The following is a 25,312-nucleotide window of genomic DNA, read 5'->3' as shown; positions in this document are numbered from 1 at the left end:
ATTTTTTTTTAAGATGGACTTGAAAGTTGTGGAGAGTGTTTAAGAGCAAGAGATTGTGCTGCAACTGTATAAAACGTTAGGCCACAGCTGGAGTACTGTGTACAGCTCTAGAATCCACATTTTGGAAAGGATGTGATTACACAGGAGAGGGTGTAGGAGAGATTTATCAGGGCGTTGTCTTGGCTGGAGAGGTGGCTCAGTGGTTAGCACTGCTGCCTCACAGCGCCAGAGACCTGGGTTCAATTCCAGCCTTGGGTCCAATTCCAGCCTTGGGTCATTGTCTGCGTGGAGTTTGCATGTTCTCCCTGTTGCTGTGTGGGTTTACTCCGGGTGCTACAGTTTCCTCCCATAGTCCAAAGATGTGCAAGTTAGGTGGACTGGCCATGCTAAATTGCTCCATCATGTCTAGAGGTTAGCCACGCAGGAACAGGATAGGGGGCTAGATGTCAGTGGGATGTTCTTTGGGGGTATCAGTGCACATTCAATTGGCTGAATGGCCTCTTTCCGCACTGTATGGATTCTATGTGAGCTTTAGTTATGAAGAGAGATTGGATAGACTAGTTTTTTTTCCTTAAAGCAGAAGGGAAATGATTGAGATGCATAAAATTATGAAGAGTATAGACAGAGTAGACAGGAAGGAATGTTGCCCTTTGATGGAAGGATCAATGACCAGAGGGCAAAGGTTAAAAATTAGGGCAGGAGGGTTAGAGGAAAAGCTTTCTGACCCAGAGGGTAGTGGGAATCTGGAGCGCACTGCCTGTAAGGTACAGCCAGAGACCCTCATCATATTGAAGACGTATTTAAATGTGCTGGAAAATGGGATTAGAATAGAGCCATTATTGTTTTTGACCTCAGTAAGGTATTCGATAAGGTTCCTCATGGTGGACTGTTTAATAGGTTAAATCGCCTGGAATACAGGGAGAACTTGCCAGGTGGGTACAGAACTGGCTCAAAGATTGAAGACAGAGGGTGGTGGTGAAGGGTTGCATTTCAGACTAGAGGCTTATGGCATATTGCTGGTAACAAGGACTGGTGCTGGGTCCACTGCTTTTCGTCATTTATATAAATGATATGGATGTGATTAAGGGAGGTATAGTTAGTAAGTTTGCAATTGACACCAAAATTGGAGATGTAGTGGACAGCGAAGAAGGTTACCACAGAGTACAATGGAATCGTGATCAGATGGGGTGAGGAGTGGCCCCCTATCCTGTTCCTGCGTGGCTAGAGGGAGATTAATTTAGATAAATGTGAGGTGCTACACTTTGGAAAGGCAAATCAGTGCAGGACTTATACACTTAATGGTAAGGTCCTGAGGAGTGTTGCTGAACAAAGAGGCCTTGGAGTGCAGGTTCATAGTTCCTTTAAAGTGGAGTTGCAGGTAGATAGGATAACAAACGTTACGTTTTGTATACTTTCCTTTATTGGTTAGTGCATGGAGTACAGGAGTTGGGAGGTCTTGTTTTGGCTGTATAGGACATTGGCTTGGCTACTTTTGGAATATTGCGTGCAATTCTGGTCTCCCTTCTCTAGGAAGGATGTTGTGAAACGTGAAAGGGTTCAGAAAAGATTTACAAGAATGTTGCCAGGGTTGGAGGGTTTGAGCCACAGGGAGAAGGTGAATAAGTTGGGGCTATTTTCCCTGGAGCGTCAGAGTCTGAAGGGTGACCTTATAGAGGTTGACAAAATCATGAGGGGCATGGATAGGATAAATAAACATGGTCCTTTCCCTGGGGGGGAAACAACTCCAGAACTAGAGGGCATAGATTTAGGGTGAGAGGGCTAAACTTTAAAAGGGACCTAAGGGTGCGTTTTTTTCACAGAGGGTGGTGTGTGTATGGAATGAGCTGCCAGAGGAAGTGGAAGAGGCTGGGACAATTGCAACATTTAAAAGGCATCTGGATGGTTGTATGAATAGGAAGGTTTAGAGGGATAAGGGCCAACTGCTGGCATATGGGACTTGGTTAATTTAGGATACCTGGTCAGCATGGATGAGTTGGACCAAAGGGTCTGGTTCTGTGCTGCACATCTCTATGACTATGACTGGTGCAGGCCCGATGGGCTGAAGGGCCTTTTTCTGTGCCATGGATCTTTATGATTCTATAAAGTAGAATTAACATGTTATAACTATCTTTGATTGACCGTTCAGCCTCACTCTTTATTCAGCAGGTATGGTATGGGATATTCTTCAGCCAGAGGGTGGTGAATCTGTGCAAAGTGTTGCCACAAAAGGCTGTGGAGTCCAAGTCATTAAGTGTATTTAAGACAGAAATGGGTGGGTTCTTGATTATCAGAGGATCAAAAGTTACGGGGAGAAGGCAGGATAATGGGGTTTAAGAAACATATCAGTCATGGTCGAATGGCGGAGCACACTCGATGGTCTAATTCTGCTTTTCTATCTGATTCACATAGATTAACAACTATGCACAGAAGTTAATTGACTATCTTTAATTAACACATACTCTATGATGTAGCACTCATTGCTATAGGCGGGGGTGGGGGGGTGCTTCTATGAATAGGTGGAGGAGTAATCAGAGAAAGAAGGAAACAAAAACTGCCGAAGGTTTAAGGTACAAGATCAGAAATGCGGCAGGGATTAGATCAAAAAGCAAGACATCTCCCAGTCAGCTATCACTCTCACAAGTGCTGGAGCTTTGTAGGTCATCAGCAGGAACATGGTAAAGTTAGGGAGAGTGATCCATATATAAATTACATATACATCCAAAAATTGTCAAGTGAACTTTGAGACAAAGTCCCGGACCATACCTTACTGACCAGCTCGACAAGGGCTGCAGGAGCAAGACCATCGTACCGTCCACTAAAAATGGGGATCGCTATGATGATGTAACTGATGATACTGCCCAGGTAATCAAAAATGTTCACACCGACTGATGGAAGAGAAAGCAAGAGAGAGAAACACATTAACCTACAGGTGAAAGGGAATCAGGGTATTAGTTGTGAACTTGCTTATTCCTGGCAAGTTACAGATTAGATTATACATGGCTCACGGAACAGAAAAAGGCCATTCAGCCCAACTCAGTCATACAACCCACATCAGGAAGTGATGCTGCAGCTTTATAAAAGTTTGGTTAGGCTACACTTGGAATATTGCATTCAATACTGGTCGCCACATTATAGGAAGGATGTGAAGGCTTTGGACAGGGTGCAGATAAGGTTTACCAGAATGCTGCCTGGATTAGAGGGTATGAGGCTGGACAAACTAGGGTTGCTTTCTCTGGAGTGAAGGAGGCCAAGGGGAGACTGAATAGAAGTTTGTAAAATTATGAAATGCATAGATGGGTTTTTTTTTTAGATTAGATTACTTACAGTGTGGAAACAGGCCCTTCGGCCCAACAGGTCCGCACCGACCCACCGAAGCGCAACCCATCCATACCCCTACATTTACCCCTTACCTAACACTACGGGCAATTTAGCATGGCCAATTCACCTGACCTGCATATCTTTGGACTGTGGGAGGAAACCGGAGCACCCGGAGGAAACCCACGCAGACACGGGGAGAACGTGCAAACTCCACACAGTTAGTCGCCTGAGGTGGGAATTGAACCCAGGTTTCTGGCGCTGTGAGGCAGCAGTGCTAACCACTGTGCCAGAATCGTTTTTCCCAGAGTTGAAAAGTCTAATACTAGGGGGCATGCTTTTAAAGGTGAGAGGGGGAAAAGGTCAAAGAAGATGTGAGGGGCAAGGTTCTTTTACACAGAGAATGGCAGGAGTCTGGAACGCATTGCCAGGGGTGGTGGTGGAGGCAAAAAAAAAACTGGGGCATTAAGGAGCTTTCAGATAAGCACATAAATAAGGAATGGAGCAATATGGACCATGGACAGACAGAAAGGATTAGTTTAACATGGGGTCGTGGTCTGCACAACATTGTGTGCCAAAGGGCCTTTTCCTGTGCTGTACTGTTCTATGCCCTGTCTACTGCCCAAACCCACTTTCTGTTTGGAAAGTAACAATGATGAGACAGCTCAATAGTGGTACAGCATTCATTGTAAACCGTCACCTCCCCAAACACTCAATGGGTTGTCTCCACATGTTTTATGTACGCACACATTCCCCCTGTAAATTCTGTACACTCACAATCCCCACAGACCCATTGCTCACACATTTGCTGATATACATCTATACACTCAGTACATACACTGTTCCCACCTACTCTCCTCACATGCAGTCTACATCAAGTCACTGCTTCTGGCTAATCACTGTCCCCACGTACTCACTGTACAGCCACAGCTCCCTCTTCATCAGCTCTCTCTGTGTTTGGAGTAGGTCCTGCAGTTTCCAGTTTGTCCTCATGTGCTCCACTCTTCCTGCTCTGTAATCCAGCATCAAAATAACTCAGTTCACATTAAGGTATCTCAAGGAGCCCTCTCACATGGACAGAGTTTGCAATCAAGCTTCAGATCTCCCATCTCATTAACCATCTTGCACATTGCCCCCCACCATCCCTCCCACACTGTGCTCTGACATGCCCTGTTACCCCTTGTCCCATCAATGTTTTCCTCATGATTCCTCCAGGATAAATGCTTCCAGCTGCAGTTACCCCCGCCCTTGGTCACCCTCTGTCGTTACGTACTCCCCATCAGGAGAAAAGGAGCAGAATCCCTGCTCCTCAGAGTCAATAGGACAGTCAGTGTGTAGCATCGAGGCTTTCAGGCCTGATCAGGCAGTACTGTCAGCCGATCTCCCTGCTGAGGACACAGACATTGGAACACGAGGGGGCTATTCACCTCCTCGAATCTCGTTATCCAATCAACCAGATCATACCTCAGCACCATGTCTCCTCCTTTGCTCATCGATTTAGTCTAACCAGTCAAAAATCAGCCTCTAAAATATCGATTGACCTAGTATTCATAACTTTTGAGGGAGGGGTTACATTTCCTGGGTTTTTATATCCTGAGACAAATGCTCTCGAATCGCTGGATGAGAATGGGGACTGGATATAGTAGGGGCGGCTGCAGCATCTACTGATAACAGGTACAGAAGGAATCGATCAGATCCGACACCAATGCTCCTGGTCAGATCTGCCATAACTCCCTGTCAACTCCCATATGGAAAATATTCCACTGAAATCCTGGAATCTCAGGATAGAACTGGGTCAAGTTAGAGCATGAATTCAGAAAACCCCAACAAACTTGACCAGGCACAAAGTCTCAACTTCCCGATGTGTCGCCTCAGTTTCATGCTGACCAATGCAAAGAGGGGAAAACCTGAAGTCACAGCAGAATCTTTCAATGGACCGTGCACCCCCCCAACTCCCCCAGGCATTTCCGAGCCAATAATGTCCTTTCTTTCCACATAAGAAACACAATCTCTCACCAAACAGCAATGAGATCATGACCAAGTAATTCATTTCACAGAATCAAGAGAATTTTTAAAAGAGACCATACGATCCAGTGCGTCTGCAGCGACTCTCCGAGGAGCATCACACCTATCCCTGTAACCCTGAAGTTCCCTGGCTAACCCACTTCACCTACACATTCTTGGACACTATGGGTAATTTAGCATGGCCAATTCCTTTAACCTGCATATCTTTGGACTGTGGGAGGAAACCCACGCAGACACAGGGAGAATGTGCAGATTCCACACAGACCGATGCCCAAGGCTGGAACTGAACCAGAGTAAAGGTAAGAACAATGACTGCAGATGCTGGAAACCAGATTCTGGATTAGAGTGGTGCTGGAAAAGCACAGCAGTTCAGGCAGCATCTGAGGAACAGGAAAATCGACGTTTCGGGCAAAAGCCCTTCATCAGGAAAGAGTCCCTGGTGCTGTGAGGCAGCATTGTTAACCACTGAGCCATTGTGCTGCCTCTTTCTTGGAGTTTTTTTTGAGGGAACAATATTAGCAACAGCTTCAGGGATAACCCTCCTGCTCTGCTTACAAATACTATCATGGGATTTTCTACGTTCACCTGTCAGGACAAATAAACCTTCCAAGTAGCTTACTGGACCTGCAATGTTAGCCTTCAGTGACTTCTGAACGAGGTGGTTTAGGGCCCTATGGACACTTTCTACACTTTGCAACTCTTATCATTTAAGAAATACTCTGTATATCTGTTTCTCTTATCAAACTGGATTTCATATTTTCCACATCATATTCCATCTGCCGTGTTCTTGCCTAATCATTAAGCCTGGCCCAATCCTCCGGAATAGGCTTTACATTTTTGTCCTGATACACATTCCCACTTAGCTTTGTATCGTGTGTAAATTCGGAAATAGTACATTTGGTCTCCATCTCCAAAATCATTAACCTGTGTTGCTTTTCCATTCTTCCTGCCAAAGTGAACAACTTCACAATTTCCCACAGTACACACCATCTGCCAGATTTTTGCCCATCTCTATCTGTTTGGAACCTCCATATATCCTTTAGACAAACTACTCTCTTACCAAGCTTAGTCATCTGCAAATTTAGTTCCCATGCTTCTGCTCTCCCCACCTAAGTCATTGACATAAATCGCAAGAAACCAAAGGTGCAGCACACACCCCCTTCAGGTCTCCATTATCATGCCAGTCAGAAAAAGACCCATCTAAGTAGACTTGTTTTTAAGCCAGCCAATCCATGCCAATACCTCAGCCCCTAAAACATGAGCTATTTTCCACAATAACCGTTTATGTGAGACCTTGTCAAATGCCTTCTGAAAATCCAAGTACAATAAGTCTACAGGTACCCCTTTATCCACACTGCATCTCATCCCTTCAAGCAAGTCCAATAATTTGGCCAAACATCTTTTTATTTCACATGCTGCCTCATCCCGATTATGTCGTTTTTCTCAGTGTCCAGTACTAACCTCCTGAACGATTGATTGTAACACCTTCCTCACTATCATTCTCCGCTTCCCTCCCTACAGGAACTTTCCAGTCTGATAGAACCTTTCCTGAACCCAGCAAATTTTAGAAAATTAACACCATTGTATAGCTTAGCTGATTAGGCACCTCTTTTAAGACCCTTGGATGATGTCCATCAGGACCCAGGGGTTTTTTAACCTGCAGCTTCATCACATTTGAGTTATTAAACTGAGGCCCTTAATACCCTTTCAGATATATGGCAAATATTCTGTAGCACCAACTGGAAGTGCAGAGTTGTTCCTGGTAACCTGGACCTCAACCAATCTCACTGAATCCAAATTATGTAGTCCTAAATTGTGCACTCCAGAAGAGGCTCTCCAACCTACTGGGTATGCAGCGACCAAAAGCAAAACCTGTCACCTATCGAAATTAATCTCACTTTCATTCTATTCTCAGTAATGACTTGTGGGATCTCATTGTGTACAAATTGACAACCGTGTTTACTAAATTACAACAGTAGCTTCACTTCATTGGCTGTCAAGTACTCCTGGACTCCTGAGGTGCTACACAAATGCAAATAGTTCTAACAGTTTGTGTTTTCAAAGCAACATCAAAAAATCTCAACAGCTCGGCAAGCAGAAATGATAATGTCCTTTTACTGATGATTATTGTACACGGACCGACAGAAACTCGCTGGTTCACTAGTTACCTGTAGAACGCAGCTGACTCGGCATTAACACGGATCTGCATGTGCTTGAACCTGCTCAAGAGGGGAAGCAAGGGGTTAATTCGCCGTTGGTGCCCAGATGCAACATCCCCCCCCACCTCAAATAGAAACACCGAACAGGTAAATGAGGAAAAAAAACATGTTTTGTTTGCCATGCCCTCTTACAACCAGAGTGATGGGTGGGTTAGCTCCCCGGTTCCTGCTCGTCTTGGAGGAGGGTTTAAGGGCATGAACATTCTGACAACTGCCCCCATAAAGTCAGACAACATTCTGTGTTAGTGATGCTATAATACATTTACAGAGGACCTGGTCAGGTTGCATTTAAAAGTACATAGTTGCACATAGTCTGTACACTATAGCAGTCAAATTTTTTTATATATAAACAAGGATGGTGTCAGAACTGACAGATTAAAGCTAGAGGAATTACTGTATGATGGGGTTGGCTAGGAAGAGCTCTGGAAGGAATCCAAAATTAGGAATCCTAAACCTAAGGTAGTTATGAAATCATTCCAATTAGAATATAAGGACACATTAGCGTGTTTTGAGAAGATGTGTAGCTCAGGTTGAAGTTCTGGATGTAAGTTTTGCTCACTGAGCTGGAAAGTTCATTTTAAACATTTCGTCACCATACTAGGTAACTGTTTGGAGGCTCACTGATGATGTCACCTAGAATGGTGACGAAAAGTCTGAAAACAAACCTTCCAGCTCAGCGATCAAACTTACATCCATAAGGACTCATGTCTTTACTTAATAAAGGTGGTGAATTTTTTTGGTGAATGGTTGAGGCAAAATGATCAGATGCTTTCAGAAATAAACTAGATGACAAACTGAGGGAAAAGCAAATAAAAAGCTGCATTGAAGGGCTGAGATCAAGTAGATCAATTAGGAAGAGGCTGGGATAGTTTCTAATGACCAACACCGAGTAGTTGGGCTGAATGACCTGAGATTCGCGATGAGAGTCATGGGGGGGTGGGGTGAGATTTGAGGGTAGGATTCGGGGATAATAAAGTCAGGGCAATGGGGGTCTAGTGGTTTGAAGTTAGGGAGGAGTTGGGTGGGGTGTAAGAACCCAGATGAAGCATTAAAGAAAAATGGAACCATTCTCACCTGAAGTCTCCCTCCAGCTTCTCCTGCTGGACCAGGGTTGAGACAATTGGCTCCATTAGAATTTTATTGGCCACTGAACCGATGAAGAAGTAAATGAAGATGCTGATTGGACCCAGCCAGCCTGTACTGAAAACAAATGAAATTTTGGGCAATGATAGTGAAACGACTTTATCAATAGGATCTGACACTCCATCCACAAATAGCCCACAGTGGGTGAAAAAAACCATTTAAGGCTTCTTCCCTTAGAGGGAGATTGGTTTGTAAGCCGCATCCTGCAGGGGCCAGGATTTGACTCCATCATTCAGCACCATCACTGACCCTGCCCCACCCCTCCAATCTCTCTTTCTGCATTACCTGTAAAAGCATTGGTAGGTGTAATAAGCCAGGGTGAATGGGGAGATGATGAGGTTGCTGGCCATTTTGCTCATCCCTTTGCAAAACCTCTCCACATCTTGGCTGATACGCTGGTCCCTGTAAAATACACAGATAGTTTGATAGTCTGCCGGCTCAGCTTATAATCCAGCACTCAAGTTCAGTGGCGTGCTCAAACCCTCACTCACATCGTTCTCCCACAGGTCACAAGCACCTTGATTACATTCCAATTTGTACCACAGAATTATGGATCAGAAGGAGGCCCTTTGATCCATTGTGCATGCACTAGCTCTCTGAATGAGTATTATGACTTAGTGCCATCTCCCACCCTTTTCACTGCACATTGTCTCCATTTAAATAATCATGTACTGTCCTTCTAAATGCCTTGCTTTATGTGTTCCCTTCAAATTTCAGGCATTTCACTGTGGAAAAAAAGTTAATTCTCATGTTACGTTTGCTTCTTCTATAAACTAAGTCTGCACCCTCCGGTTTTTGATCTTCTTATGAGCAGGAACAGTTTCTCCCTATCTCTCGAAACAGACCTCTCATCATTTGAAAAACTTCGACCAAATCTCCTCTTAGATTTCTCTTCAAGACAAAGCCTCAACATTTCCAATTTGTCCTCATAACTGAGGTTTCTCATCTCTGGGACCAGGTCTCTCCAATGAGTTCACATCCATTCTAAAATTTGGAACCCAGAACTTTACACTCCAGCTGAAGTCTAACTAGTGCCTTATACAAGTTTAGCATCTTCTCCTTGCTCTTTTTACTCCATGCCCTTCCTAAGGTCTGCAGACCAACTACTTGCTCAAGGGAGGAACAACAGTCAAACCTAATCCTGTCCTCAGCTTTCCAGCAAGGTTACTCAATAGTGAGAAACCAGGGAAAGTAATCCTCTTCCCATCTCAGCTACTACTGGATTTGCCACGGCAATAACTCCATTTTGTTGCTGGTTGATTCTAGAATATTCCTGGTTTGCACTGCTTAGTTACTCACTGCTTTATCCAATTGGAGAGCCCCATTTATCACTCACTGCCCTCCTTCCATTTTATGATAAGTTTTTTTATAAATTGGGAATAACAAGTCCCACTCAGTCTCCACGTACGGATTATCCAACTCAGCATGGAGTACGTTAAGGGTGTAATAGACTTTCTTCTTGAAGTAGGCCTTGTGGAGGTCCATGGTCAGAGTCTGTCTCCAATGTACATACATCAAACTTGAGATGAACTGGTCGAAACTTTTCAACTGAAAGAGAAAACCCAACGCACAGGGTAAGAAAACAAAACAGACTGGCAGCATTCACTGTGTCACCACATGATGGGTAGTCAAGGAATCATTATCCTCGCAACTTCCTTTTCCTCCCAAGGTTGTTGTCCACTCTTGAGTTTTCCCTCAAAATAAAAGGAACTGGAGCAGGGCCCAATAGGTCTATGCTGCTGTCTGTGTTCTACAGATTCTACTCCCACCTTTATTCACTTAAATCTAACATAGGAACCCGCTATTCCTCTTTGCCATATTGGCTTGTCTAGTTTCCCTGACACTACTTGTTTCAAGCGCACCCTTCTTTCACGTTCACACCATTCTTTAGGTCAAGAAGTTTCTTCTGAATTCCCAACTAGATCACTTGCTGACTATTTTATATTGATGGTCTCTTGGTTTGCTCTTCCCCACAAGAGGAAACACTTCCACTCTTACACTTTTTAAAGGTTTTGATAGAGAAGGTAACAGTTCGGTTAAGTCAATCTGCAGCCTTTCTGTGTGCTTCTCCTTCCCTCTCATGGATTCATTTCTTGATTCCTGAAGAAGGGCTTATGCCCGAAACGTCGAATCTCCTGTTCCTTGGATGCTGCCTGACCTGCTGCGCTTTTCCAGCAACACATTTTCAGCTTGCATTTCTTGCATCATCCTTATGAATGCTACAGAGTTGTACAGCACAGAAAGAGATTCTTTGGTCCAACCAGTCCATGCTGAACATAATCCCAAACTGAACTAGCCCTACCTACGGCTGCACCTTGCCCATATCCCTCCAAACCTCCACTATAGGCCTGCACCTAGCCCATATCCCTCCAAACCTCCACTATGGGTCTGCACCTAGCCCATATCCCTCCAAATCTCCACTATGGGCTTGCACCTAGCCCATATCCCTCCAAACCTCCACTATGGGTCTGCACCTAGCCCATATCCCTCCAAACCTCCACTATGGGTCTGCACCTAGCCCATATCCCTCCAAACCTCCACTATGGGTCTGCACCTAGCCCATATCCCTCCAAACCTCCACTATAGGCCTGCACCTAGCCCATATCCCTCCAAACCTCCACTATGGGTCTGCACCTAGCCCATATCCCTCCAAACCTCCACTATGGGTCTGCACCTAGCCCATATCCCTCCAAACCTCCACTATGGGCCTTCACCTAGCCCATATCCCTCCAAACCTCCACTATGGGTCTGCACCTAGCCCATATCCCTCCAAATCTTTCATGTACTTATCCAAATGTCTTTGAAATATTGTAATTATACCTGTGTCCACCACTTCCTCAGGAGGTTCATTCTACACATGAACCACCCTCTGCATAAAAGATTTGCCCCTTGCGTCTTTGTTAAAATCTCTCTTCTCTCACCTTAAAGATGACCCCTATGTCTTCAAATTCCCCATCCTAAGGAAAAGACAACTACCATCTACCTATACCTCTCATTATTTTATAAACTTCTAGAAGATCACCTCTCAACTTCCCATGTTCCAGTAAAAAAGATTCCAACTTTTCTTTAAAACTCAAACATTCCATGTCCGGCAACATGGTAAAGCTCTTCTGAACCCTCTCCTGCTTAATAATATTCTTCCTAAAGCAAGGCGGCCAGAACTGGACACAGTATTCCATAAGAAGCCTCACTAATCACCTGGACAACCTCAACGTGACTTCCCAACTCCTATACTCAAAGGACTGAGCAATGAAGGCAACCGTGCCAAATGCCTTTTTAACCATCCTGTCTATATGTGATGGAAACTTCAAAGAATTATGTACCTGAACCCCTGGGTCCCTCTGTTCTACTAAACTATCCTAGACCCTACCATTTAAGATTATAGTCATCCCTTCACTTATTATTCACCTGTTGACACTTTACTCACTCTGTCTGATACTCTTGATCACCTGCAGAGACCTATTATTCGGCCTGTTGACACTCCACTGCCACCATAAATACGTATGATCTTTTGATCTCTCTGATGATAAAGTCTATGCCTGGGTTGTCTCTTCACTTCACCTGACAAAGTAGCAGTGCTCTGAGAGCTTGTGATTTCAAATAAACCTGTAGGACTATAGTCAAAAAGTGTGATGCTCGAAAAGCACAGCAGGTCAGGCAGCATATGAGGAACAGGAGACTCGACTTTTCAGGCATAAGCGCTTCAAGCCCTGTTAGGATTATAACCTGGTGTCGTGTGACTTTTGACCTTATCCAGCCCAGTCTTCACATCATGGCGATCATTAATTGTATAAGTCCTACCCTTGTTTGTTATATCAAAATACAATACCTCGCAGTTCTCCAGATTGAACTCCATCTGCTATTTTTCAGCCCACTGACCCATTTGATCAAGATTCCTTTGTAATCTTAGAAAATTTTCTTCACTGTCCACTACACCACCAATTTTGATATTGTCTGCAAACTTACTAACCATGTCTTCTATATTCTCATCCCAATCATTTATATAAATGACAAATAAAAGAGGACCCAGAGACAATCCCTGTGGAATATCGCTGGTGACAGTCTGAGAAGTAACCCTCCACCATCACTCATTGTCTCCTGCCGTTAATCCAATTATATATCTAATGGCAAACTCACCCTGAATCCCATGTGATCTAACTTTATTAATTAGTCTACCATGTGGAACCTTGTCAAAGGCTTTACTAAAGTCCAAGTAAACAACGTCTACCGTTCTGCCCACATCAACCTTTTTGTTAATTTCCTCAAAAACACTCAATCAAGTTTTTTTTAAGATTAGATTCTCTACAGTGTGGAAACAGGTCATTTGGCCCAACAAGTCCACACCGACCCTCCAAGAGTAACCCACCCGGACCCATTTCCCTCTTACTAATGCACCTCACACTATGGGCAATTTAGAATGGCCCATTTACCTGACTTGCGCATCTTTGGACTGCTGGAGGAAACCGGAGCACCCCACGCAGAGTCGGGGAGAATGTGCAAACTCCACACAGTCAGTCGCCTAAGGCTGTAATTGAACCTGGGACACTGGTGCTGTGAGGCAGCAGTGCTGACCACTGAGCCACCATGCCGCCCACAACTCAACTGCTGTGCAACACAGCTTAATCAAGGTGTGTTCAAGGCAGCTCACCATGAGTTTGTATAGAACAGTAGGCTATTCAGCCCTTTGAGCCAGTGCAGCCATTCAAATGATCTGTGGTCTAACTCCATATCCTTTGATACTTTTACTGAACAAAAATTTCTCAGATTTAAAAATGACAACTGACCTAACGTTAAATGCCATTTGTTGGAGTGTTCAAACATTTAATACCCATTGTGTGTAGAAATACTTCTAACATCTGTCCTGAATACTCCAGTTTTTAGACTATGCCCCCTAGATCTGCAATCTCCAACCAATGGAAATACTTTACATTTTTCTACCGTCTTTTACTGTTAATTTCTTGAAGACTTCAATCAGATTGTTTTCCTTGCATAAAACCATGCTGACTAGCCCTAATCAATTTTTGCCTCCTAAAAGATAGGATTTATGGACATTTATGTTCTTGAACCTTCTCTAGTATCTCGCATTCACTCAATACCATGGAGACCACAAGTGTACTTGGTACTGATCTAAGCAAGGTACAATATATTTTTTAATTCATTCATGGGATGTGGGCATTGCTGACCAATTTATGCTCGTTCCTAATAGCCTGGGAGAAGCCCTGGTAGTGAGCAGCCTTCCTGAACTGCTGCTGTTCACAATCACCGTACGGAGTTCCAGGATTATGACCCAACAACAGTGAAGGAACAGCAATGTATTTCTAAGTCAGGAAACTTTTCAATTCTATTCCTTCTGAAATTAGCTTTAAGTGTTGAGGCATTTGTCTTTACCTTTTATGACTTTATTAACCAGTGTTGTTATTTAGGGTGATCTGTGTAAATACTCTCCTAGTTCTCTCACTCTTGGTCTCTTTAACTCTTGTTTCTTAAGAAATATATGTGGGGTCTTTCTGCACTGCACTGTCCCATCTCATGGCGGTGAGGCAAGAGGAAGAGTCCACAATATCAGTATATGCATTTATTTTTCTCTTTCCATAAGACCATAAGACATAGGAGTGGAAGTAAGGCCATTCGGTCCATCGAGTCCACTCCGCCATTCAATCATGGCTGATGGGCATTTCAACTCCACTTACCAGCGTTCTCCCCGTAGCCCTTAATTCCTCGAGACAACAAGAATCTATCAATCTCGGCCTTGAAGACATTTAGTGTCCCGGCCTCCACTGCACTCCGTGGCAATGAATTCCACAGGCCCACCACCCTCTGGCTGAAGAATGTCTCCGCATTTCTGTTCTGAATTGACCCCCTCTAATTCTAAGGCTGTGTCCACGGGTCCTAGTCTCCTCGCCTAATGGAAACAATTTCCTAGCGTACACCCTTTCCAAGCCATGTATTATCTTGTACGTCTCTATTAAGTCTCCCCTTAATCTTCTAAACTCCAACGAATATAATCCCAGGATCCTCAGCCGTTCTTCTTACATTAGACCAACCATTCCAGGGATCATCCATGTGAATCTCTGCTGGACACGTTCCAGTGCCAGTATGTCCTTCCTGAGGTGTGGGGACCAAAACTGGACACAGTACTCTAAATGGGGCCTAACCAGAGCTTTATAAAGTCTCAGTAGCACATCTCTGCTTTTATATTCCAGCCCTCTTGAGATAAGAGACAACATTGCATTCGCTTTCTTAATCACGGACTCAACCTGCATGTTTACCTTCAGAGAATCCTTGACTAGCACTCCCAGATCCCTTTGTACTTTGGCTTTACTAATTTTCTCACCATTTAGAAAGTAGTCTGTGCTTTTATTCTTTTTGCCAAAGTGCAAGACCTCGCACTTGCTCACGTTAAATTCCATCAGCCATTTCCTGGACCACTCTCCCAACCTGTCTAGATCCTTCTGTAGCCTCCCCACTTCCTCAGTACTACCTGCCTGTCCACCTAACTTCGTATCATCGGCAAACTTCACTAGAATGCCCCCAGTCCCCTCATCCAAATCATTAATATATAATGCGAATAGCTGTGGCCCCAACACTGAACCCTGCGGGACACCGCTCGTCACCGGCTGCCATTCTGAAAAAGAACCTTTTATCCCAACTCTCTGCCTTCTGATAGACAGCCAATCCTCAATCCATCCCAGCAGCTCACTTCGAACACCATGGGCCCTCTCCTTGCTCAGCAGCCTCCCGTGTGGCACCTTATCAAAGGCCTTTTGAAAGTCTAGATAGACCACATCCACTGGGTTTCCCTGGTCTAACCTACTTGTCACCTCTTCAAAGAATTCCAACAGGTTTGTCAGGCATGACTTCCCCTTACTAAATCCATGTTGACTTGTTCTAATCCGACTCTGCTCTTCCAAGAATTTAGAAACCTCATCCTTAATGATGGATTCTAGAATTTTACCAACAACCGAGGTTAAGCTAATTGGCCTTTAATTTTCCATCTTTTGTCTTGATCCTTTCTTGAACAAGGGGGTTACAACAGCCATCTTCCAATCATCCGGGACCTTTCCTGACTCCAGTGACTCTTGAAAGATCTCAACCAATGCCTCCGCTATTTCCTCAGCCACCTCTCTCAGAACTCTAGGGTGTATCCCATCGGGGCCAGGAGATTTATCAATTTTAAGACTTTTTAACTTTTCTAGCACTATCTCTTTCGTAACGGCAACCATACTCAACTCAGCCCCGTGACTCCCTTTAATTGTTGGGATATTACTCATGTCTTCCACTGTGAAAACTGACGCAAAGTACTTGTTAAGTTCTCCTGCTATTTCCTTATCTCCCATCACTAGGCTTCCTGCATCAGTTTGAAGTGGCCCAATGTCTACTTTCGCCTGTCGTTTGTTTCTTATGTACTGAAAGAAACTTTTACTATCATTTCTAATATTACTGGCTAGCCTACCTTCATATTTGATCCTCTCATTTCTTATTACACTCTTTGTTATCCTCTGTTTGTTTTGTATCCTTCCCAATCTTCTGATTTCCCACTGTTCTTAGCCACTTTATTGGATCTCTCTTTTTCTTTAATACATTTCCTGACTTCCTTTGTCAGCCATGGCTGTCTAATCCCTCCCCGGATAATCTTTCTTTTCTTGGGGATGAACCTCTGTACAGTGTCCTCAATTATACCCACAAACTCCTGCCATTTTTGCTCTACTGTCTTCCCGGTTAGCCTCTGCTTCCAGTCTATTTTTGTCAGTTCCTCTCTCATGCCCTATAATTACCTTTATTTAACTGTAACACCATTACATCCAATTTTGCCTTCTCTCTTTCAAACTCCAGACTGAACTCTACCATATTATGATCGCTACTTCCTAAGGGCTCTTTCATTGAGTACTAACTTGATTACTTACCAGAGAGTTGGCCACAATGAGGCAGCTGGCTACAATAGTGATTTGTCTGAAGCCAACAACATCTTTCTCACCCAGAACCTTGAAGAAGTGGCTTGGAATAATTCCTACCTGATAGATTATCAGCTGCTCTGTTAAAAGAAACCAACACAGTTACACATGATCACATTACATAGGTAGGTACAGGTATATTTAATCAACATCTGGGATGTTATGACACAATTCAGGAGGAGGTGAGACTTGAATCAGATTTCTGGACCCAGAGGAAGGGACACTGGCAGTGCACCACAAGAGCTCTCCTGAGACATCTTGTGATACATACAGAGGTAATTCAGAGAAGGATCACATGGACCAATGAGGCCATATTCCTTACTGAGTGAGCATTTTGAATTTTAAAATAGAGCTAATCAATAAGTTGCTCTCCCATTCTTTTCCCATAATCCTGTGTAGTCTCTGAGCAAAGTACCAGATGTGACTCCCATCAGAGCTACTTGGACATAACTTGGGGGAACCTGAATTTTCTATGGTGCGCGTGGATTTGTTGAAGGCTCGTGGTGCAGTGGATAACGCCTCCACCTCTGAGCTGGAAGGTGCAGGTTCAAATCCCATCCCAGGATTGATGGACAAGGCAGGTACATCCATGATTATCAATCTGCACTTCTTCCAAACCACACCAATGGGACAGTGGGAAATATTCTTAGTTATTCCTATTCTTAGGAAATATTCATAGCTCCTGACTACAACATCATGTAAATCAGGTGGTGGAGTGGCATTACTAATCAAGGATAGTATCACAACTGCACAAATGGAGATTATCGAGGTTGGTTTGTCTACAGAGTCAGTATGAGTGCAAGTCAGAAACAGGAATGAGCAGTCACTTTATCGAGAGTTTTCTACAGGCCCAAGAGCAACAGAGACACAGAGGAGCAAATTGGGAGGTTGATTTTGGAAAGGTGCAGAAGTAACAGGGTTGTTGTCATGGTTTACTTTAACTTTCCTAATATTGATTGCAATCTACTTAGTTCAAATAGTTTGGGTGAAGCAGTTTTTGTCAGGTGTGTCCAGGAAGAGTTCTTGATGCAAAATGTAGATAGGTCAATTAGAGGGGAGGCCATATTGGATTTGATTCGAGAATGAGATGCTGGAAAAGCATAGCAGGTTAGGCAGCATCTGAGGAGCAGGAAGAATCAATGTTTCGGGAAATAGCCCTTCATCAGAAATGTGCACAACCACCTGCTGAAGGAGCACCACTCCAAAAGCTAGCGCTTCCAAATAAACCTGTTGGACTATAACTTGGTGTTGTGTGATTTTTAACTTAGTACATCTAGTCAAGACGAAAACAAAAGCTTACTTAAGGTTGAGGAAGAAAGGATCAGACAGAGCTTGAGAGGGTTACAAGATGGCCAGGAAGGAACTGAAGAATGGAGTTAGGAGAGGTTGAGGAGGGCATGAAAAAGCTTTAGCAGGTAGGATTAAGGAAAACCCTAAGGCTTTCTATACTTATGTGAGGAAAAAAGAGGATGGCCAGAGTGAGGTTAGGACCAATCAGGGATAGTGGAGGGAACTTGTGCATGGACTCAGACAGGTCCTTAATGAATACTTTGCTTCAATATTCACTACTGAGAGGGACCTTGGCGTTTGAGAGGAGAGTGTGAAATGGACTGATACGGTAGGATAGGTTGATGTTAGGAAGGAGGATGTGCTGAACTGCGCCAGATGGGATATACCCTAGATTTCCACAGGTGGGAAGGGAAGGGTTTGCTGCGCCTTTGGTGATGATCTTTGCATCCTCACTGTTCACTGATGATTGGAGGTGGCACACATTATTCCCTTATTCAAAAAAGGGAAAAGGGATAATCCTTGGAATTACAGACCAGTCAGTCTTACGTTTGCAAAGTACTGGGGAGGATTCTGAGAGACAGGATTTATGATTATTTGGAAATCCATAGTTTGATTAGTGATAGTCAGCATGGCTTTGAGAGAGGTAGGTCATGCTTCACAAACCTTCTTGAATCCTTTGAGGATGTGACAAAACATATTGATGAAGGTACAGCAGCGGATGTGGCGCACATGGATTTAGGTAAGATGTTAGATAAGGTTCCCTATGGTAGGATCATTCAGAAAGTAAGGAGGCATGGTATACAGGGAAATGTCGCTGTCTAGATATAGAATTGTTTGACCCATAGAAGACAGAGGGTGGTAGTAGATGGAAAGTATTCAACCTGGAGCTCGATGACAGTGCTGTTCCACAGGAATTGGCCCTGGAACCTTTGCTCTTTGGCTTTTTTATAAATGACTTGGATGAGGAAGTGAAAGTGTGGGTTAGTAAGTTTGCCGATGTGGATAGTATAGAGGATCATTGTACGTTGCAAGAGACATTGACAGGATGCAGAACTGGGCTGATAAGTGGCAGATGGAATTCAACCTGGAAAAGTATGAAGTGCTTCATTTTGGAAGGTCGAATTTGAATACAGAATACAGGATTAAAGGTAGGATTCTTGGCAGTGTGGAGGAACAGAGGGATCTTGGGGTCCTTATCCATAGATCCCTCAAAGTTGCCACTCAGGTTGATCGAGTTGTTCAGAAAGCGTATGGTATGTTGGCTTTCATTAGCACGGGGATTGAGTTTAAGAGGCACAAGATTATGCTGCAGCTCTATACAGTCCTGAGTTAGCCCACACTTGGAACATTGTATTGAGTTCTGGTTGCCTTGGAAGATGTCTGAGGTAGGTTCTTTACACAGAGAGTGGTGGGTGAATGGAATGCACTGCCAGCAGTTGTAGTAGAATCGGATACATTTGGGACATTTAAATGACTCTTGGATGGAAGGCACATGGAAGTTAGTACAATAAAGGTCATGTAGGTTAAGTGTGATCTTAGAGTATAATAGAAGGCCATCACAGCATCAAGAGCTGAAGGGCCTATACTGTGCTGTTCTATGTTCTTTGTTTAAATATCCTTGCCCCTTATCATTACTCATGAGAAGTGAGAGAGAAGAATTGCATGAGTATGCGTACACTAAAGGAGGTCATTGTTCATGATCGAAGCTCAAGCATGAATTAAAGTATGAGCTACTGGAGACTATAACAGCATGGAGAAGAGAAAAAAAAATTGCAGAATTACCATTAAATGGGAAGTTTGCTGAAAACATATCCTATACACGAGGACAGCTGCGAACAGGATTACAGAAGCAAAGAGGTTTTTATTTTCAAGAGTTATACTACCAATCACCCTAATCTGTGGATGTGACCAGAACAAAATGCATCCCCTGATTTGACTGCTTGCATCGAACTGATTGGGTAAATAGAAGTTAGTTCATTACTACTATCTTAATGCAACTGGACATCAGACTCACCGAGGAGGACAACAAACAGCAGTGTAGCAAACATCAGAACACTCTGCGATGTCCAAGATGGGAAAAGAATTGCCTGGATATGGCAGAATCGTCTGACAAACAGAAGGTCCAGCTTTGGTCTGGAAGTATAGAACAATGAGCATATAGTCATGCAAAACTTGTAAGGTTTTCTCCTTTTATCTGGGAGGGAAGTATCTTGCAGACCAACATCACTCAAGGCAGTCATTCTTTTTGGTGGGAGGAGACATGTTGGCCTGGGATATGTGGTCTTAATGCAGCTTTCTTCCCATAGCAACACAGCTGAGTTAGGAAAGGGAATGGGAGGTGACCAACTTAACTCTATTAATTGTTTACGAGGAGCACCAAATCACCATGACAAAAAAAACCTCCGAAAGCACTGAGAATACTGAAACGAAAACAGAAATTGCTGATAAATCTCAGCAAGTCTGACAGCATCTGTGGAGAGAAATTAGGCGGCATGGTGGCACAGTGGTTAGCACTGCCAGAGACCCGGGTTCAATTCCAGCCTCGGGCAACTGTCTGTGTGGAATTTGCACATTCTCCCAGCGTCTGTGTGGATTTCCTCCGGGCTCTCTGGTTTCCTCCCACAGTCCAGTCAGGTGAATTGACCATGTTAAATTGCCTGTAGTGTTAGGTGAAGGGATAAATGTAGGGGAATGGGTCTGGGTGGGTTGCTCTTCAGAGGATCAGTGTGGACTTGTTGGGCTGAAGGGTCTGTTTCCACAGTGTAAGTAATCTAAATTTCTTTCTGAGGAAGGGTCACTGGACTCGAAACGTTAATTCTGATTTCTCTCCACAGATGCTGCCAGACTTGCTGAGATTTTCCAGCAATTTCTGTTCTTGCACCATTTCATTATCTTGTCAGCATTCTATTAGATGTGACTGATTATCTAAATCACTTAGGGAACAAAAATGAATATTCTTTTCAGAAAAAAAAATCAATTTATACCTCTGTTGACATATTCCCTAAGAGGCAACAGCTTAACTACACATTGTGGTGGGCTGCTGAGGGCTCACTGAATTGTGCTTGGCTGGGGAGGTACCATGGACCCCTGAATCTTTTTAATGCACTTGACTAATGACATGTGCAAATCTGCTGAGCCTGACTGAAAATGGCACTTATTGCCAGTAATTAATATATATGCTAGCCAGTTGGAGCCATAATACCAACTTTTCCTAGCTGCTATCAGTTCTGAAGCAACATCACTAGACTTGAAATGTTAACTCTGCTTTCCCTCTTCAGATCTTGTTCAACCTGTTGAGTTTCTTCAGCAATTTCTGTCTTACCACAGAGGACTGCTGGATCTTTGAACGTATTCAGGGTTGAGGTTGACAGATTTTTGATTCGTAAGGAATTAGAGGAGCTATGGAGAAAAAGGCAGAAAAGTAGAGTTGAGGATGATCAGATCATCTGCAATCTCATTGAATGGTGGAGCAGACTCATGGGTGTGAATGGCCTAATTCTCATCTTATGGTCTAAATTAATGGTGAACAGATTTCTTGAACGGCCATTGTTGACTTTTAATGTTGTTAGGGATGTTGATCCAGTGACATTGAAAGAACGGCAACACGTTTCCATGTCAGGACGGTGGGTGAACTTGCAGGTGGTGGTATCTGTCCTTCTGGATGGTAACTGTCACGGGTTTGAAACCAGTGATGTTCCGCAAGGGACAGGCCTTTGTAATATTTGGAAATGATTTGGATGAAAATGTACATGGTCTGATTAGTGGATTTGCAGATGACATGAAAACTGGTGGAGGTGTAAAAGGTGAGGAAGGTCATCAAAGGATATAGCAGGATGTAGATCAGTTGGAAAGCTGAATGGAAAAAAGGCAGATGGAGTTTAATTTGGACAAGTGAGAGATGAGGCATTTTGGGAGGTAAAGTACAAGAGGAGTTCTGTAAATATCAGGATCCTTCGGAGCACTGAAATATAGAGAGATCTTGGGATGTGAGTCCACAACTCACTGAAAAGTGTAATGCAAGTGGCTAAGCAAGAGTACAGCATGCTTTAGAGAGTTGTGGGCCAGACTCAGGCAAGTGGGACTAGTTTAATTGGGAAACCTAGTTGGCATGGACGAGATAAAGGGTGATGAAGGGCTCATGCTCGAAACGTCGAATTCTCTATTCCTGAGATGCTGCCTAACCTGCTGTGCTTTGACCAGCAACACATTTGCAGCTGTGATCTCCAGCATCTGCAGACCTCATTTTTTACACGTTTCTGTACTGCACAACTCTATGCTTTCCTTGCTTTTTTTGTTTGCTTCAGAACCGCCTTGGTGCTGAGCCATGACCACTTTCACAGCTGAATAGCCCAACCGCACTCTGGATCCAAGAATGAAGGAACAATGCCTCCCCCCGGTCTGCCGGTGCCCAGGGACATCACCCTGGCACATGAGGGTGGTGAAGGGACGCCAGCGATGGAGAAGGCACAGTTGGAAATGAAAACAGTTGGAAAGTGGTCAGGTAAAGTGGGTGAGGGTGTGGGTACATCTCAGCAAGGGAGTGCAGGTGTACTGGCAGAGCCTGCATAAGTCACAGAATGCCTGGAGTGCAGCAACAGACCATTCGGCCCATCGAGTCTGTGCCAACCCCCTGAAGAACATCCCACTCTGTCCCCCCATTGGCCACTCTACACAGCCTGCACATGTCAGCGCCCCACCCCTCCACCTCAGCTTTAACCAGCGGGGGTTTTAATCACTCCGCCCCTTTCGCTTGCTGCGGGTTCCCCGTGCACTACCTGCTGCCTCTCGGCTCCGGGGGCCGGCCCTGCCGCCTGGACCCTGACATCGCTCCCTCAGCACCGGCTGGGAGTCAGGCGACTGGGCAAGGTCACGGGGAGGCGCGGTGACGTCACGCACCGGGCCCGCTGGGGCGCCATGACATCAGGCACCTGCCCCGCGCGGCGCGATGACGTCGGTCGCCGGCTTCGTTGGGGCGCGATGACGTCGGTCGCCGGCTTCGTTGGGGCGCGGTGACGTCGCGCACAGTGACCAACCCCGCGACGTGCTGACGTTTTGTGCGCCGTTCCACGTGACTGCAGCCTCCCTGTAAGAGGGTTCAGGCCCCGCTTTCCTCCCTCGTTAAGCTGACGGTTTTCTTCACTCCCTCCTGTCCACATTCGACCGCGGAGCTTCCCGGGCAAATAGCCCACCGTCGGAGGCGAAGAGAGCAGCAACACCGCGGATGTGGGCAATCTGAGAGACACAGCAGGTCTGGCATCGTCTGTGGAGGGAGAGGGAGAACAGCTGATGTAAATGTTCAGTACAGCATAGAAACAGGCCCTTCGGCCCATCATGACTCTGCAAGTCGTGCAACAAACATCAAGTTGCACTGATCCCCAGTTGCCTGCACTCGGTCTGTAGCCTGTTGGCACTAAGTGCTGTTCTTAAATGTTGGTTTGGAGATGCTGATGTTGAACTGGGGTGTACAAAGTTAACAAGTAAAAAATGAGGTCTGCAGATGCTGGAGATCACAGCTGCAAATGTGTTGCTGGTCAAACCAGCAACACATTTGCAGCTGTACAAAGTTAACAGTCACACAACACCAGGTTATCATCCAACATTGGAAGCACTAGCTTTCAGAGCGACGCTCCTTTATTAGGTGGTTGTCCTCACTATCACCTGATGAAGGAGAGTAGCTCCCAAAGCTAGTGCTTCCAGTTAAACCTGTTGGGCTATAACCTGGTGTTGTGTGATTTTTAACTTCTTAAATATTAGCAGAGTGCCTGCCCCCACCACCTTCTCAGGCATTGCATTTTGTATTCCTACCATTCTTTGCTGAGGCAAAGACCTGCTGGTATTATCACTGGATTCCCAGATAATGTGCTAGGACCCTGTTTTGAATCATTCCACAGCATTGTGGAATTTGAATTTAATTTTAAAAATCTGGAATTAAGAGTCTAATGATGAGTAGAATGGCCTTTATTGATGACTGTGAATCCATTGTTGGTTGTCAGAACAACCTATCTGGTTCACTAACATTCTCCATTCTTACACGGTCCAATCTACATACAACTTCAGACCCACTGCACTGTGGTTGACTCTCAACTGCTGTCTGGTCAATCACTGGTGAATTGTGAATTCAAACCCTCCTCCTCCCTCATCAAATAAAACAAACAACCGCAGATTCTGGAGATCTGAAACAAAAACACAAATCGCTAAAGAAACTTAGCAGATCTGGCCACATCAGAGGAGAGAGAAAGCAGAGTTAATGTTATGGGGCCACTAACTCTTCTCTCTCTTGGGATCTGCCAGGGAAGGTCTGAGGCCTCCATCCCCTTCCACTTTCACCCACAGTCTGTACAGCACGATGTAGTTACAGCACAGAAGAAGGATGTTCAGCTTCTCTCTTCAGTGATGTGGAGGAGCTGGTGCTGGATTAGATTACTTACAGTGTGGAAACAGGCCCTTCGGCCCAACAAGTCCACACCAACCCGCCGAAGCGAAACCCACCCATTCCCCTACATTTACCTCTTTTACCTAACACTACGGGCAATTTAGCATGGCCAATTCACCTGACCCGCACATCTTTGGACTGTGGGAGGAAACTGGAGCACCCGGAGGAAACCCACGCAGACACGGGGAGAATGTGCAAACTCCACACAGTCAGTCGCCTGAGTCGGGAATTGAACCCGGGTCTCTGGCGCTGTGAGGCAGCAGTGCTAACCACTGAGCCACCGTGCTGCCCGATTGTGGTGGACAAAGTTAAAACATCACACCACACGAGGTTATAGTCCAACAGGTTTATTGGAAGTACATGCTTTCAAAGCGCTGCTCCTTTGTCAGCTACCCCACTAGCTATCTGAGGAAGGAGCAGCACTCTGAAAGCTGTGCTTCCAAATAGACCTGTTGGACTATAACCTGTTACTGTATGGTCTTTCTCTTTTCAGTGCCATCTCTCAGTAAGAGCAGCCGATTGGTCCAACGCACTGCCTTTTTTCATGTCAACCTGCTATTTTCTTTTGATAATGATCATTTTGAAAGCCATGATCCAATCTGTCGAGTACACTAACTCTACAGCATTGCATTCCAAATCCAACTCACTTACTGTGGAAAAAGTAATTTCCATGTTTCACCGTTGGTCCTTTTGCCAATCATTTGAAATCAATATGACTCAACATATGTCACAGGATGTACAGCTGAGTCTCTGGTAAGGCCACATTTGGAATATCGTGAGCAAGGTTGGCCCCCATATTTAAGGATGGATGTACTGCGTTTGGAGGATTCCAGAAGAGGTTAGGAGGTTTACAAGAATGATCCACTAGTAGGACGGATAGGGATCCAATGGCACAACCTCTGAATGAAGGCACAACCTTTTAGAATTGAGCTGAG

General features: G+C 44.6%; 1 protein-coding gene across 3 annotated transcripts in view; it reads right to left on the bottom strand.

The window, feature by feature from the left end:
• The window catches only part of abcd4 (ATP-binding cassette, sub-family D (ALD), member 4), a 46,012-nt gene extending 23,201 nt beyond the window's left edge, over positions 1-22,811 (bottom strand). Inside the window, exons 1-9 of one of the 3 annotated variants that reach the window (XM_060829398.1) lie at positions 22,720-22,811; positions 19,959-20,077; positions 16,607-16,734; positions 10,111-10,250; positions 8,988-9,104; positions 8,634-8,759; positions 7,509-7,559; positions 4,233-4,327; positions 2,764-2,885 (exon numbers count right to left, since the gene is read on the bottom strand). In XM_060829398.1, coding sequence (XP_060685381.1) covers positions 2,764-2,885; positions 4,233-4,327; positions 7,509-7,559; positions 8,634-8,759; positions 8,988-9,104; positions 10,111-10,250; positions 16,607-16,734; positions 19,959-20,077; positions 22,720-22,769 — 948 coding nt within the window. In that variant the 5' untranslated portion in view covers positions 22,770-22,811. Of the gene's footprint in view, positions 1-2,763; positions 2,886-4,232; positions 4,328-7,508; positions 7,560-8,633; positions 8,760-8,987; positions 9,105-10,110; positions 10,251-16,606; positions 16,735-19,958; positions 20,078-22,719 lie in introns of those variants that run through there. The other 2 variants (XM_060829400.1, XM_060829399.1) reach the window with 2 other exon arrangements.
• Positions 22,812-25,312: the final 2,501 nt, after the last annotated feature.

The sequence above is a fragment of the Hemiscyllium ocellatum genome, chromosome 8, assembly GCF_020745735.1.
Source record: "Hemiscyllium ocellatum isolate sHemOce1 chromosome 8, sHemOce1.pat.X.cur, whole genome shotgun sequence".
In the NCBI taxonomy this organism is placed as follows: Eukaryota; Metazoa; Chordata; class Chondrichthyes; order Orectolobiformes; family Hemiscylliidae; genus Hemiscyllium; species Hemiscyllium ocellatum.
This window is presented reverse-complemented; position numbering and strand designations above follow the sequence as displayed.